At 33.4% G+C, this 15,859-nt stretch overlaps 1 protein-coding gene across 3 annotated transcripts in view; it reads right to left on the bottom strand.

Annotated features, from left to right (window-relative positions):
* Positions 1 to 15,859, bottom strand: part of CYLD (CYLD lysine 63 deubiquitinase) — a 63,863-nt gene that overhangs the window by 25,530 nt on the left and 22,474 nt on the right. For all 3 annotated transcript variants that reach the window (XM_007474855.3, XM_056812289.1, XM_056812290.1), the window contains 3 exons: positions 5,928 to 6,026; positions 4,085 to 4,201; positions 2,001 to 2,380 (listed from right to left, as the gene is read on the bottom strand). In XM_007474855.3, coding sequence (XP_007474917.1) covers positions 2,001 to 2,380; positions 4,085 to 4,201; positions 5,928 to 6,026 — 596 coding nt within the window. The remainder of the gene's footprint in view (positions 1 to 2,000; positions 2,381 to 4,084; positions 4,202 to 5,927; positions 6,027 to 15,859) is intronic.

Genomic DNA, 15,859 nt, shown 5'->3' with positions numbered 1-15,859 from the left:
AAAGACAGTATAATATATAGCTCTGAGGCTACACATAATCTATATTTCTTTTTTCTTACTCCTGAACCAAAAAAAGTTTTTACCACCTCCCTTAAGCCCACCCTTGCACTGAAGTCAATGAGTATCAAAGTGTATGTCCATTTAATTAAAAAAGTCATATAGAGTTCTTTGTAGAATTTATCTCTTTATCATCTGTAACAGATGTTTTTACACAAGCTGCAATTATTTTCATGATGATCTTTTTGCAAATGCTTATCACAAGCAATATGAGATTATCAATAGGAAAAAACAAGTTGTTTCTTGTTGCCTTCAGACACAATATAAAATCAACTGTACCAACTCCTTATTTGCCTTTCCTAGAAGAAAGTGTGAACTGTCCTTCCATTTAGGCATGTCCTTCCTTATGCCTTCTGATTTCACTTATAGTGAAAATGTAAAGATTGATATGATTTAAGTTTGCCTAGTTTTTTCATTAGTCACAAGACAAGGATCTAACATTTGGAGTGCCAGTAACTAAAAATTTAATATTAACAGACAATATAAAAATTGCACGATTCTCAGAACCCTTGAAGGGAAGCTACCCAGGAATGAAGCCATTTTATATTTTCTCTATTTCATGGGATTCCATGGCCAAATAACTCATCATCAAGGGGTAACTCTACTGATGATGAGCCTCTCTGTACATAGCTATAGCTAGGCTGCTCCTCAGAAAACAGATATAATCTGTTGCTAAGACTAAGCATTTCTAGCATGGTAGAACCTTGCATCCCTTGTGCTCTGCTGGCACAACTTCCAGAAACCCAGGGTCACTTCCATACCATAGTGAGGTATTGAAGTAGAACTCTGTAGAAGTAATAGATTTAGTAAATAATTGCCTACAGAGACAATTATTAACAAATAGTTCTCAATGCATAAATATTGTATTCATCTGAAAGAGGTAACTTACTAACTTACTAAAGAGCTAACAGTTAAAATTAGTGATTTATTTGTATCAAGGAAATTCATATGGACTATATGTTAAAACTTATTTTCACACTTAACTCACTCTAAATGCAAAAATGTGAAAGTAAGTAATGTATATAAATAGACAAGGCCACCATATTCCTCCTCCTCTCTTTTAGAAACAGCAAGAAGCATTAAAAAATTATCCTACTCTGAAGTCTTTAGACTAATCTGAAAGAGAAACCTTTAACTATCAATTCTCAAAAAAAAGGCCTGCTTTTCTCTCTGATCAACTCAGAAAGACTTCTCCCTTGAACTAAGTAGAAGTAATTGGACAAAGGAAAGCCTTTTTGACTTGGCAGATTTAAGTAACAATCAGACTAAGATAAATAAGAAATCCCTTTCATTACTTCAGTTTTTAGAAGTTAAGTGGTACTGATGAGATGGAAAAGAGAAGCCTTGAAAGGCATGCTGATAGGTACTATTCTGTCTAAAGAAGCAAACTGTAACTGAACTTTTACCTTACACTGAATTCTGTAACTATATTTTATCATGCTATAAAATATTTTTTGCTCAAGAATCATATAATTTGGGTCTTATTTATTGACTAATCTCATTCTCCTTATCCAATCAATAAAAGGGGAATAATTCAAATTTTTTTACATTTGGTTTTTAAATGCATAACAGGTTAATTTAGGTTGGGACTTTCTGGGGAAATGTGGTGGGAAATAAGGGGGTTGCAAGGGAAGGAATGGTATAACATATTTCTTTCCTAATCGTGATCTGCCTAGGCCAATACTAAAATTAATTTACATTCCCCAAGTATATGTAAATTAACAGAAAACAAAGAATTAAATCTGAAGTATATTGGGTGGTAGAAGCCAATGTAAGAATAAAAATTGTTTTAGATAACCATACTCACATACATACATACATAAACACATATCATTTTGATGGTTATAGATAGGATTTTATAATTTTAACAAATAAATAGGAAATTCTATATAAAGCCCCACATAGAAAAGAATAAAGAAGTTTTATGGGTCAAATCATATTACCAGTTCCAGTCCTGCTAATACTTCATTTAGTCCTGGTGGCTGACCAATCCAACGTATTACACCAAAGAAAGGAGGATTATCTTTAACTTCAGCCAATGAGCCTACTTCAAGACCATGTGAATTACTTGAAGGTACAGTCAAAGGTGGACTCTCCTGGACCGGAGAGTTGTTTAGCTCTCCTATCACCGACTGAACAGAGAGAGATAGAGGACTATGCCCAATACCTCCATTGGTATTTGGCATCTTTGTCAAGCTAAATGGTAAAGAGTGAAATCTGTTCTCATTGGCGGAAGAGTTTATAGAAGGAGGCTGCAGAGGTGGTGAAGAATGTCCAAAATCTGATGATATATCTGTTAGGGATTTTGCAGGATCTTCAGCAACTATAAAAAAATAAATTATTCTGAGTTAGAGAATCAACTGGAAACATTAGATCTTTTTAAAAAATGTTTTTATATCTTCTATGATTAAATCTACCATATAGAAAAACAACTAATATATATTCAAACATGAAATTTAAATAATTTACTATATTGCAACCCAAGACTCAAAGGGTTCGTTTCTATTTAAAGACAAATTTAATTAGGTTTTTTGATTGTGTGTGTTTTCAAACTTTCAACTTTACCCTCTTAGAAATAAAATTACCTTTCATGAATTTAGTTATACATGACCAAATTCTAAAATACTCTATTATGAAATAGAGGCTTACTAGCTATAATATAACCCAGATAAACAAGCACTAAGATGAAGAATTCTTTTGGTCTGGATCAATGATGAATTCATGAATAAAGAAAATATATCTTCCTTAAGTTATAAGAATAATCATTTAGCTTTATTAAAATATTTTGCCCTTGGAAAAAATCATTACATAGAAAAAGCATTAAATTGTATAAAAGAAAAATAAATGAGAAATTAAATAAAAATCTAATTTCATACACTATCAATACATGGTAATGTACCTGACTTGTTACAAAAGTATTCAAAATATGGTATTAAAAAAAGAGCAACATTAGAATAGTTAAGTTCTATTTATAAAATGTCTTATAGGATGGTTTTGGTTCCTAAATACTTGAAAATGCAGAACAATCCTTCAAGAGGCAAAAACCTATCCTGACAAATTTTAATAGAATTATACATGGACAAATATTTCAAAGTTTTCTTTCTTCACAAACTCTCAAAGATAATCAAAATTTATTTACCACACGGTTCCCATATTCCTGAAATGTAGCTGCACTTAAAAACTGAGGTAATGCCATTTAGATGATTAATAAATAAACTCATTTTCTGGTAGGCATAGTCTAAGTTTTTTTTTTTTAAAGTCCTACACAGAAATTACAATAGCCATTACTTCCCAACAAAGGGCCTTTCTGTACATGAAATGTCCTACAGAAGAGAAGATCAGTGGTTTTAGATATACTGATTCAAATGTGGCAGGTGAGCAGTAGGCATGAAATTTAATGCCTTTAAAAAATGGTGGAATCAACTTCTCTAAAGAATTGAGATAAATCCCCTGGTATTGCAGAGTGATAAATGAAACCAGAAAACTAAGTTATTTCTGGAATAATAGATCAAAATAAAAATAGAGTTGGTTCATAGGATAGTTGCTTATTATTATTTAAAACCAATTGGACTAACACACTCACCTTATGGGTTAATCCTGAAATATCAGACTTGCATTGTACATAGTACCAATTTAGCTTAATTGGCTTAAGTTATATTGAAGGATTCTACTGTATTTCTTACTCTTATTTCAATAATCAAAGTTTGCCTTAAGTTGAAATATATGTATGTCTGTTTGTATTTGTGTGTTTCTTACTTATTCAAGAGATTATCTTCCCAAATAAATAAGCCAAAAAAGAAGGAAAACAAATTTACTAATTAATACTTTGAAATATTGCTTTAATTAATTTCAAAAGCAATCTAAATCTAAGGCAGTATTTTCACTTTGTAAAATTAATACAGCAGTCATAGAGGATTAGTTATTTTGTTTAAAAAAACTATATAAATTGAAAAAAAAAATTCTACCTACTGTCCATGAACTAAAGGATGAATAGAATTACTAGGAAAAAGAAAAAAAAAACTTTTACCTTCATCACTGTACCAAGTGTTTTTTGATTTGATTTGTGGTTGAGAATCAACAGAACCACCATTTAACGTGTAAAATAATTCAGATCTGCTTCTATTTCCAGGGTCTGAGGTAGATCCTATGGATCAAGAGAAGTTCTTTTTTAAAACTCCAGTTCAGATTAAAGGAAGAGAAAGGAAAGAAAGAAAAGAAAGCTATATAGATCCACAACCAATTACATAATCATTAGGTATACAAACAAAACATATTTTGTTGTTTTCAATTTTAAAATTGTTACCATTTTGGTAATGTCAAAAATGATTCTTCTGCCCAAATGTCAATATGGGAGAAGGAAAGAAGGAAAAAACCTGGCCAAATTATTTTGAAATCAAACTATTTACTTAACAGTTGTTGGAGAGTTTTTGCATTAAAATTTTCACTGAAAAAAATCAGTGTTTCCTAATATCGAGTGAAAAAATAGGGTTGATTGGCATTTTATCTTGAAACAGTTCCTTGTTAATATAAAACCATATGCTTATCAATTTTTAAACATCCTTTTTCATCATTACTGGTACATTAAAACTAAAATGATTCAACAATTTCAGTCATTTATTTTTTTATTTTAATTAGTCTTTGAAATAACAGGTTAAAAAGACTCATTCATTAGTTTCTTCACACAGTGAAGGAAAAGCAGTAGAATATTACACAAGCAATACTGAAAAAGCTTCATAGCACTGTCCTGCCTAACACCCATTTCTGCGAAACATACTATTGAGGAGTTAAAAGTGATGAAATTTCTAGGATCTATTAAAAATCTAACCTTCTTTGACAAACCAGTAAGTAATTGTACAAAGTAGTTTCAGTGTGGGTACTTTAGAAGTCTGTCACTAGACCAACACAATTAAGTGTGTATATAAATAAAACTAAGGTATGTATATATCCATATACACATAGAGAGTGAGGGGATTTTAAAAAAGTAATGAACTAATTCAGAATACAAAAATTTCACATCCTGTTTGAGTTACAGATCAGTCAATATCAGAAAGGGTCCAAAATCATATAAGTTCCAACTTATGTTGAGGCATTTTTGAAACCTCAACTACCTTTACGATATACCTTCCTCTAAAATGATTTAAAACAAGATTATTTGACTGATATCTCAACCCAAATTATTCAGAGGAATCTCATGCAACTTTTCAAGATTTAAAAAAAAAAAATTAGCTAACTGACCACTCAAGAAGTACCTACAATACTTAAAGAGAGATTTTTTTAATGACACCCCCACAAATACACAACACATATACACACCCAACAGAAATACAGTACAAAGGAGTTTCTGTGGACAGTGGCTAAATGTGTTTGGGAAAGAAAAAAGGGCACACACATTCTGGAGGCCCAGAATTTTATCTGTCCTATTGGTAGCTAAGTAAAGTTCATATGATTATTATTAAGATACTTCATCTTATGCAAAATAAACCATCTGTGAATACTGCATATACATAAAAAGCACTATATAAATTATAAATAACAATTTTAAAGCCACTGAATTCATAATTCCAAATGCAAATTGAATTCACAATGCTTTAAGTGACAGGTACCCAAAATTAGTCAATTTTGATTGACAGATAGAACTTAAAACTTAAGCTAGATGATTATGCTCAAGCAATTGATGTATCCCTGACCACTAAGCCCCCAGTGACCAATTCAAGGCCCTAACCTTAAGTCAAAAATCCCATATAAAATTTTCTTCCATTACTAGATATGTCAAAATGTATTACTTAAAAATAAGTAACTCAACTCTGACTTCTGTTACTTTAACATCAAAATCACATGTTAACAAAAACTCTTATTCTATTAAAGCATACCTGTAGCCTTTGGTTTACTATGACTGGATAAAGCTTTATCCCCACCACCTCTTGGCATAAATGCAAGTTTGGGAGGCCTTCTTTCTTGTGTCACACTATCTAAAACATTAGAAAGGCTTTTCAAGTCATCAATATTAAGAAGTGCATTAAAGTAAAAATAGCAAAAATCAAGCAAAGACTATTTCTAGAGTAGATTTTTAAAAAGTCAATATTTGTATGGTTAACATGTCACAAATTTATGATTTTGTGGGTGCCATTAAAGATAAAAAGCACCTTACTTCCAAAGAGAGTAACAAGAAGTTAAGAGTTAGAAGAGATGGTTAGCATTCATTCAATCAAACCTTATTTTAAAGATGAGGAAACTGAGGCCACAGAGAAGAGAAGTCATTTACTCAGGCTTATACTAATAAAGGGTCAAAGTCAGAACTTAAACTCAGGTCTTCTGATCTTAAATCTAGTGTTCCCTCCACTAAAACCATGTATTATCCTTACGTTGTAGAGCCACTCTGACTGAACGGTGAGGCCATGAATTCCAAACTCTCAATTTAAAGGAGGGAGCTCAACTCAGACATTTCATTTCTCACCTGGCTGTATTACTTTTAGATTTTTGTAACTTCTTTACCATGCCCTGGAAAGCTCATCATTTTGAAAACCTCATCTTTTTTTTTTCCCTTTACTTTTCTAAACCCTTACCTGCTGTTTTAATATCAATTCTAAGACAGAAGAGCAACAACAGGTAGGCAGTGGGGTCAAGTGACTTCACTGGGGTCAAACAGTTAGGAAGTATCTAGGCCAGATTTGTACCCAAGTTCCTGACTCCAGGCCTGGCTTTCTCTTCCCTGAGTCATTTAGCTGCCCCAAACTCATCATCTTTCAAGATCTCATCAGCCTTGATATTCCATATCATCACCACCTTTCCTGTTTCCTCCTCTTTTTTAGTATTCTTTTCTATGTTGTCTTTCCACTTTAGATGGGAATATCCTTGAGGGCAGGAACTGTCTTTCCTTTAGTTTAACAAGTGCCCGGCACATAGCTTAACATATGTTTGAAAAATATTATTCCTCTTCAAATTTTTTAAGAAAACAAACTCAAACAGGTTTAGACATCACCTTCTCAAATTTTAGCCATTTGTAAACACACTCAGTCTGGTATTTAATACTACATTAAAATGCATGCATAGTTTAGGAATTTAAAATTATTCCATTTCAATTGTGTATGATGAATATAGATATAAATGTAATATGTTAAACACAGAGGTATATGCACATAAGTTAGGATCCAAAGACAGTAATTCTTTTTTGTAGCAGGTTTTCTAATGTAGCTAAGCAATGCTAATAAAATTTTGCAGTCACATTTAGCACCAAGACCAGTACAAAATCATAGTCTTCTTTGAATTAAATATCAATATATTAAAAACATATTTGTGTAAAAAACAATATGGAAATGTAGTCCTTGAAAAAATCTGCATCACATTCCACAAGATGTACATAACACTTAAAAATCATACCTGATAAAGCTGTAAATCAGCCCAAACCGTATCACCCAAAGTAGATTTTGGAAGATAGGAAAAAATGGGAAAAAGTTTACATTTTAACACATGGAGAAGCCACTTTAAAATGGGGTAAATGGAAATCATATTGTATTAATTAGCTCCAAGTAATGATTGGTCATTTTTCCACTGAGGAAAAAATACACATTTTTAAGTACCACACTGCATTTACTACAGAAATTAGCCTCAACAATATTGACTTAAACTTCTAAGTTAATTGCAGTATTTATTTTCTAATTCACGAATTAAAGTGGTAAATTATTTCAAGCCTATGACAAAATAATAAGATGTTAAATATGATAGGAAGCAACCAAGTAAAGCAAAAAAACACATTTCTTTGGACTATCTCAGTATAGTAAATAGCATAGCATAGCATAGATGTTTAAGTGCAGAAAATATCAGAAAGTTGCAAGCTTTAAAATAAATCAAGGAAACTGAGAATAAATAGTTCTTCATATTAAGATAATTAACTGATGTAAAAGACCTCAGAAGCCAGTCAACTCCAGTACATTATATCTAAAACAGACATAATATATTAACATTCACAATTAAAAGTAATAATAGTAATTACCACAGTTAATGCTATTTTATTTTTCCCTTCTCCTTTACTCTTGGCTGCTCCTATGGAAGCAGTGATAGCCACTGTCTCACAAAATGACAAATTTAGGTGCAGGTCATATGTCTGACATTTGAATCCCAAAGAAAACACATATTCAACATTTATTAATATAATGCCAGACACCAAGACTTGACAATTATTCTTTATTTAGAGTCCACATTATTTATTATGTATTATTTTTAATAAAGAATAGTAAAAAACAAAATGTATTGGTAAGGTACACAATGAGAATATAAATGGGAGATTGGGAAGGAAGGAGTTAGCAAAGAAATACAGTTAATTGCTACTGAGAATCTCTCTTGGATGATTTACATTTCAAACCAAGTTGGAATATGGAAAACTATATTGAGAGAAATACAGATGATGCAGAGCCCCAGAGTAGAAAATACTTCAAATCTTTTTTCTATACTTGGAGTGTTCTATGCTGAGGAAAACACTATCCATTATACATGAGCTAAACTTCACATTTTGGGTGTCTTTTTCTTCCTTAAAATTATACTAAAAATGGACAATTTCCTGAGACTCCAAGTGTCTCAATATGAATTCATTTTTTAATTTTAAAAAAAATCAAAGAAATTTAAACAAGGTAGGTTATGTTTAATAAAATCAGCACTTCCCTCTCTTAGAAATTAAAAAAAAATGGCCATTAGAAAAATATTTCCTTGAGATAATAGAAAAAAAAAGTGTGCTATAAGTCCTCAAATATGTTTCTGAATTGGTTAAGAAAGCTCACAATCAAGATACTAGAACAAAGGGGCAATACAGCTACTGAAAGAGCTCACAGAACACCCTCTACACTAAGTCCCCAAAAGACAACTCCCAGGAATGTAATTGCCAAATTCCAAAGCTTTCAAGCAAAAGAAAAAATCTTATAAGAAGCCAGAAAAAGACAATTTAGATATAAAGGAATGCCAATCAGGGTCACACAAGACCTTGTAAGTTCTACTCTGAATGATCGTAAGGCATGGAACATGATCTTCAGAAAGGCAAGAGAGCTGGGCCTTCAACCAAGAATCAGCTACCCATCAAAACTGACTGTATACTTCCAAGGGAAAGTATGGGCATTCAACAAAATACAAGATTTCCAAGTTTTTGCAAAGAAAAGACCAGAGCTCTGTGGAAAAGTTCGATATCGAAAAACAAAGAGCAGGGAATACCTGAAAAGGTAAATATGAAGGAAAGGGAAAAGGAGAAAAATGTTATCTTTTTCTTTTTTTCAAACTCTCTTCTATAAGGACTATATTTATATCAATCTATGTATATTAATATGTGGGGAAAACGTAATGTGTAAATAGGGGGGAAAGAAAGACCAAATAGAATAATCTTTCTCACACAAAGATTCACACAGGAAGGGAAGGGGAAGAAAACTCCTATAAGGAGAGGAAGAGAGTTTTTACTTAAACCTTAATCTCAGGGAAATCAACTCTGAGAGGGAAGAACATCCAGATCCATTGGGATCTTGAATTCTATCTTACCCAACAAGGGGAGGGAGAAGGGAAAAACCAAGGGGCTTTGAGGGGGAGGGAACATAAAAAAGGGAGGGAAGAAGAGGGGTGGGGGAGGGAACAAAAAGTGAGGGGGTAGAAAGGGAAATATATCAAGGGAGGGGACAAGGGGGACTGATTTAGAATAAATCACTGGATTAAAAAGTTAGAGCTGAAGAAGAAAGGTTAGAATTAGGGAAGGATATCAAAATGCCAGGGAGTCCACAAGTGACAATCATAACTTTGAACGTGAATGGGATGAACTCACCAATAAAACGTAGACGAATAGCAGAATGGATTAGAATCCAAAACCCTACCATATGTTGTCTTCAAGAAATACACATGAGGCGGGTAGACACCCAAAAGGTCAGAATTAAAGGATGGAGTAAGACCTTCTGGGCCTCAACTGACAGAAAGAAGGCAGGAGTTGCAATCATGATATCTGATAAAGCCAAGGCAAAAATGGACCTGATTAAAAGGGATAGGGAAGGTCATTACATTCTGTTAAAAGGGACTTTAGATAATGAGGAAATATCACTAATCAACATATAAGCACCAAATAATATAGCAACCAAATTTCTAATGGAGAAACTAGGAGAATTGAAGGAAAAAATAGACATTAAAACCATATTAGTGGGAGACTTGAACCAACCATTATCAAATTTAGATAAATCAAATCAAAAAATAAATAAGAAAGAGGTAAAAGAAGTGAATGAAATCTTATAAAAATTAGAATTAATAGACATGTGGAGAAAAATAAATAGGGACAAAAAGGAATACACCTTCTTCTCAGCACCACATGGCACATTCACAAAGATTGACCATACACTAGGTCACAGAAACATGGCATACAAATGCAGAAAAGCAGAAATAATAAATGCAGCCTTTTCAAATCACAAGGCAATAAAAATAACGATCAGTAATGGTACATGGAAAACCAAATCAAAAAATAATTGGAAATTAAACAATATGATACTCCAAAATCATTTAGAGAAGAAATCATAGAAAATTAATAATTTTATCGAGGAAAATGACAACAGCGAGACATCCTTTCAAACCTTTTGGGATGCAGCCAAAGCAGTAATCAGAGGTAAATTCATATCCCTGGGTGCATATATTAACAAACTAGGGAGAGCAGAGATCAATCCATTGGAAATGCAAATAAAAAAACTCGATAGCGATGAAATTAAAACCCCCCAGCAGAAAACCAACCTAGAAATCCTAAAAATTAAGGGAGAAATTAATAAAATAGAAAGTGATAGAACTATTGATTTAATAAATAAGACTAGAAGCTGGTACTTTGAAAAAACAAACAAAATAGACAAAGTACTGGTCAATCTAATTAAAAAAAGGAAAGAAGAAAAGCAAATTAACAGTATCAAAGATGAAAAGGGGGACATCACCTCCAATGAAGAGGAAATTAAGGCAATCATTAAAAATTACTTTGCCCAATTATATGGCAATAAATACACCAATTAGGTGACATGGATGAATATATACAAAAATACAAACTGCCTAGACTAACAGAAGAAGAAATAGAATTCTTAAATAATCCCATATTAGAAAATGAAATCCAGCAGGCCATCAAAGAACTCCCTAAGAAAAAATCCCCAGGGCCTGATGGATTCACCAGTGAATTCTATCAAACATTCAGAGAACAGTTAATCCCAATACTATACAAACTATTTGACATAATAGGGAGAAAAAAGGGAGTTCTACCAAACTCCTTTTATAACACAAACATGGTACTGATTCCAAAACCAGGCAGGTCAAAAACAGAGAAAGAAAACTATAGGCCAATCTCCCTAATGAATATAGATGCAAAAATCTTAAATAGGATACTAGCAAAAAGACTCCAGCAAGTGATCAGAAGGGTCATCCACCATGATCAAGTAGGATTTATACCAGGGATGCAGGGCTGCTTCAATATTAGGAAAACCATCCACATAATTGACCACATCAACAAGCAAACCAACAAGAACCACATGATTATCTCAACAGACGCAGAAAAAGCCTTTGATAAAATACAACACCCATTCCTATTAAAAACACTAGAAAGCATAGGAATAGAAGGATTGTTCCTAAAAATAAGAAACAGTATGTATCTAAAACCATCAGCTAATATCATCTGCAATGGGGATAAACTAGATGCATTCCCAATAAGATCAGGAGTGAAACAAGGATGCCCATTATCACCTCTACTATTTGACATTGTACTAGAAACACTAACAGTAGCAATTACAGAAGAAAAAGAAATTGAAGGCATCAAAATAGGCAAGGAGGAGACCAAGTTATCGCTCTTTGCAGATGACATGATGGTCTACTTAAAGAATCCTAGAGATTCAACCAAAAAGCTAATTGAAATAATCAATAACTTTAGCAAAGTTGCAGGATACAAAATAAACCCGCATAAGTCATCAGCATTTCTATATATCTCCAACACAGCTCAGCAGCAAAAACTAGAAAGAGAAATCCCATTCAAAATCACCTTAGACAAAATAAAATACCTAGGAATCTATCTCCTGAGACAAACACAGGAACTATATGAACACAACTACAAAACACTCTCCACACAACTAAAACTAGACTTGAGCAATTGGAAAAACATTAACTGCTCATGGATAGGATGAGCCAATATAATAAAAATGACCATCCTACCCAAACTTATTTATCTATTTAGTGCCATACCCATTGAACTCCCAAAAAATTTCTTTACTGATTTAGAAAAAACCATAACAAAGTTCATTTGGAATAACAAAGGATCAAGGATATCCAGGGAAATAATGAAAAAAAAAACACAAATGATGGGTCCCAGACCTCAAACTATATTATATTATAGCAGCAGTCATCAAAACAATTTGGTACTGGCTAAGAGACAGAAAGGAGGATCAGTGGAATAGACTGGGGGCAAGCGACCTCAGCAAGACAGTATATGATAAACCCAAAGATCCCAGCTTTTGGGACAAAAATCCACTATTCGATAAAAACTGCTGGGAAAATTGGAAGACAGTGTGGGAGAGATTAGGAATTGATCAACACCTCACACCCTACACCAAGATAAATTCAAAATGGGTGAATGACTTAAACATAAAGAAGGAAACCATAAGTAAATTGGGTAAACACAGAATAGTATACATGTCAGACCTTTGGGAGGGTGGTAAAGACTTTAAAACCAAGCAAGACATAGAAAGAATCACAAAATTTAAATAAATAATTTCGACTACATCAAATTAAAAAGCTTTTGTACAAAACAAAACCAATGTAACTAAAATCAGAAGGGAAACAACAAATTGGGAAAAAATCTTCATAGAAACCTCTGACAAAGGTTTAATTACTCAAATTTATAAAGAACTAAATCAATTGTACAAAAAATCAAGCCATTCTCCAATTGATAAATGGGCAAGGGATATGGATAGGCAGTTTTCAGATAAAGAAATCAAAACTATTAATAAGCACATGAAGAAGTGTTCTACATCTCTTATAATCAGAGAGATGCAAATCAAAACAACTCTGAAGTATCACCTCACACCTAGCAGATTGGCTAACATGACAGCAGAGGAAAGCAGTGAATACTGGAGGGGATGTGGCAAAGTAGGGACATTAATTCATTGCTGGTGGAGTTGTGAACTGATCCAACCATTCTGGAGGGTAATTTGGAACTATGCCCAAAGGGCGATAAAAGAAAGTCTACCCTTTGATCCAGCCATAGCACTGCTAGGTTTGTACCCCAAAGAGATAATAAGGAAAAAGACTTGTACAAGAATATTCATAGCTGCGCTCTTTGTGGTGGCCAAAAATTGGATAACGAGGGGATGCCCATCAATTGGGGAATTGCTGAACAAATTGTGGTGTATGTTGGTGATGGAATATTATTGTGCTAAAAGGAATAATAAAGTGGAGGAATTCCATGGAGACTGGAACGACCTCCAGGAAGTGATGCAGAGCGAAAGGAGGAGGACATTGTACACAGAGACTAATACACTGTGGTATAATCGAACGTAATGGACTTCTCCATTAGTGGTGGTGTAATGTCCCTGAACAATCTGCAGGGATCTAGGAGAAAAACACTATCCATAAGCATAGGACAAACTGTGGGAGTAGAAACACCAAGGAAAAGTAACTCCCTGACTACAGCTGTTGAGGGGACATGACAGAGGAGAGACTCTAAACAAACACTCTAATGCAAATACTAACAACATGGCAATGGGTTCAAATCAAGAACACATGTGATACCCAGTGAAATCACGCGTCGGCTATGGGGGTGGGGGGGAGGAAAAGAAAATGATCTTTGTCTTTAATGAATAATGCTTGGAAACAATCAAATAAAATATTATTTAAAAAAAGAAAGAAAGAAAGCTCACAATTAACCATATAATCTTAAGGAATAATATTCGATAAGAGATGTATAAGTGGAAGGAACTTAAGAGAATCTAGCCTTCATTTTATGGATAATGAAATAGAGGGAGGAGCAGAGTTCAAGTGATTTTTTCCAGAAGTCACATGGACAGTAACAGAATTGGAATGTGAAACCAGGTCCTATAACGTCACACCTGGCATTATTTTCCCTAACTCGTTCAATCTTATTAATTGAATTAGTCAACTACTATTAAAATATCAAGAAAAGTATATGTGTATATTTTTATAAGAAATATTATACTTTAATTGAAATGAGCTTAATGTCTTATTTCAGGGATCACCTCAACATCCTGCAAGATCTCATCTCTATGCTCTGCCTCTCTGGTGACTGGGACTGTGAACTCTGAACCTCCAGTTAAGGAGAGAAGAATTCAGTTCAGGCATCTCATTTCTCATCTCACTACATTCTTTAGAACCTAGTCACATGAAACTCATTGCTGGAATAACCTCATCATCATGTTAGAACTCATCACTTTGGTTCTTCATTTCTTGTATTTCCCCCAACCTTTTTTTAGCTTTCTTTTGTGTGCTGTCTTTCCCCATTAGATTGTAAACTCCTTGAGGTCGGGGACTGTCTTTTTTTGCATTTGTATCCCCAGTATGCAGAAGGTGATTAATAAGTGTTTATTGATCGCTGATTTATCAACATGTTCAAATGGCAGAGCTTCTAGAACTTGAGAGAAAATCGTATTTATAATTCAAATAGTCTCATAAAAAAAACTTTAGCACTAATGAATTATTTTTCAGCTTTCACTGTTTTGTTTTTTATGTAGTGGCATGTTTTGTCATAACATGACAGTTCCTTGACTGAATCTGTTTGAGAAATCAGGAGCTTCACCCTTACTTGAAGCTACTGAGTAGAGTCAATGTGGTCAATTGTTAGGCACTCTGTAGGGGCCTCATGGCTTCCTTCAAGTCTCAGCTAAAATCCAAGCTTCTAGGAAGCCTTTTCGAGTCCCCCATATGCTAGTCCCTTCCTTCTCTGGATTACTACTAATTTGGCCTACATATTGCTTATCTGTTTATATGTTATCTCCCTCTTTAGATGACTGTCAATTCCTAAACCACTGTTTTTCTGTATAACCTCAGTGTTCATCATAGAGCTTGCCACAGATTAGTGCTTAATATGTTCCCTGACTTGGACAAAAATGACAGTTCCCAACAAACCCCCTTAAAGGGCAGTTCATAAATAAATATTAAGAAACATCAATAAGATAGTTTTATCAATTAAATAGAAAATAAGAATATCTTTGACAATACATTACGAAATTGACATTGTTTTTCCCATAATTTTTTCTTTTCAATACTGTTTTTATTTATATGGATTCAACTGTGGTTAGTCTTTGACAAAGCTATTCTTTTTTAAAAACCTATTTCTTATATATTTCTAATGTCTACCTGTGAATAGAGAAAAAGTCAACTAGCCATAGAAAGGAGAAGAGTGGAAGGCCCTCCATCTTCAAGAGTCTATTAAAAATATCTGTGTGACCTTGAGTGTCAGACTCAGTTTTCTCATATGTAAAATCAGGAAAAAATCAGCACTTATCACACTAGGTTCTCGGGAAGGGGGTTCAAAATCAAGTGAGAGGCTATATAAAAGTGTTTTGACAAACAGCAAAATAAGAGTTAGCTAAATAAGAGTTAGATATTATTCGTGTTAATGATATCTTTCTGATTAGGTGATAATAGGATAACCAATGAAAACACCCTCGCTTTTTTATGAACAGGTCTCATTTATACTAACTATAATAATCATCATGCTAATTATGCATGTTCATGGATTTGGCTCTTATGTGGCTTTGCTCTCCTCCATGGCTATATAGACTTGTAGCCTTAACATGGCCAGATATCAAAGAAATACATG

The sequence above is a fragment of the Monodelphis domestica genome, chromosome 1 (genome assembly GCF_027887165.1).
Source record: "Monodelphis domestica isolate mMonDom1 chromosome 1, mMonDom1.pri, whole genome shotgun sequence".
In the NCBI taxonomy this organism is placed as follows: Eukaryota; Metazoa; Chordata; class Mammalia; order Didelphimorphia; family Didelphidae; genus Monodelphis; species Monodelphis domestica.
Note: the sequence above shows the minus strand (reverse complement) of the source record. Positions and strands in the feature narration are given on the sequence as shown.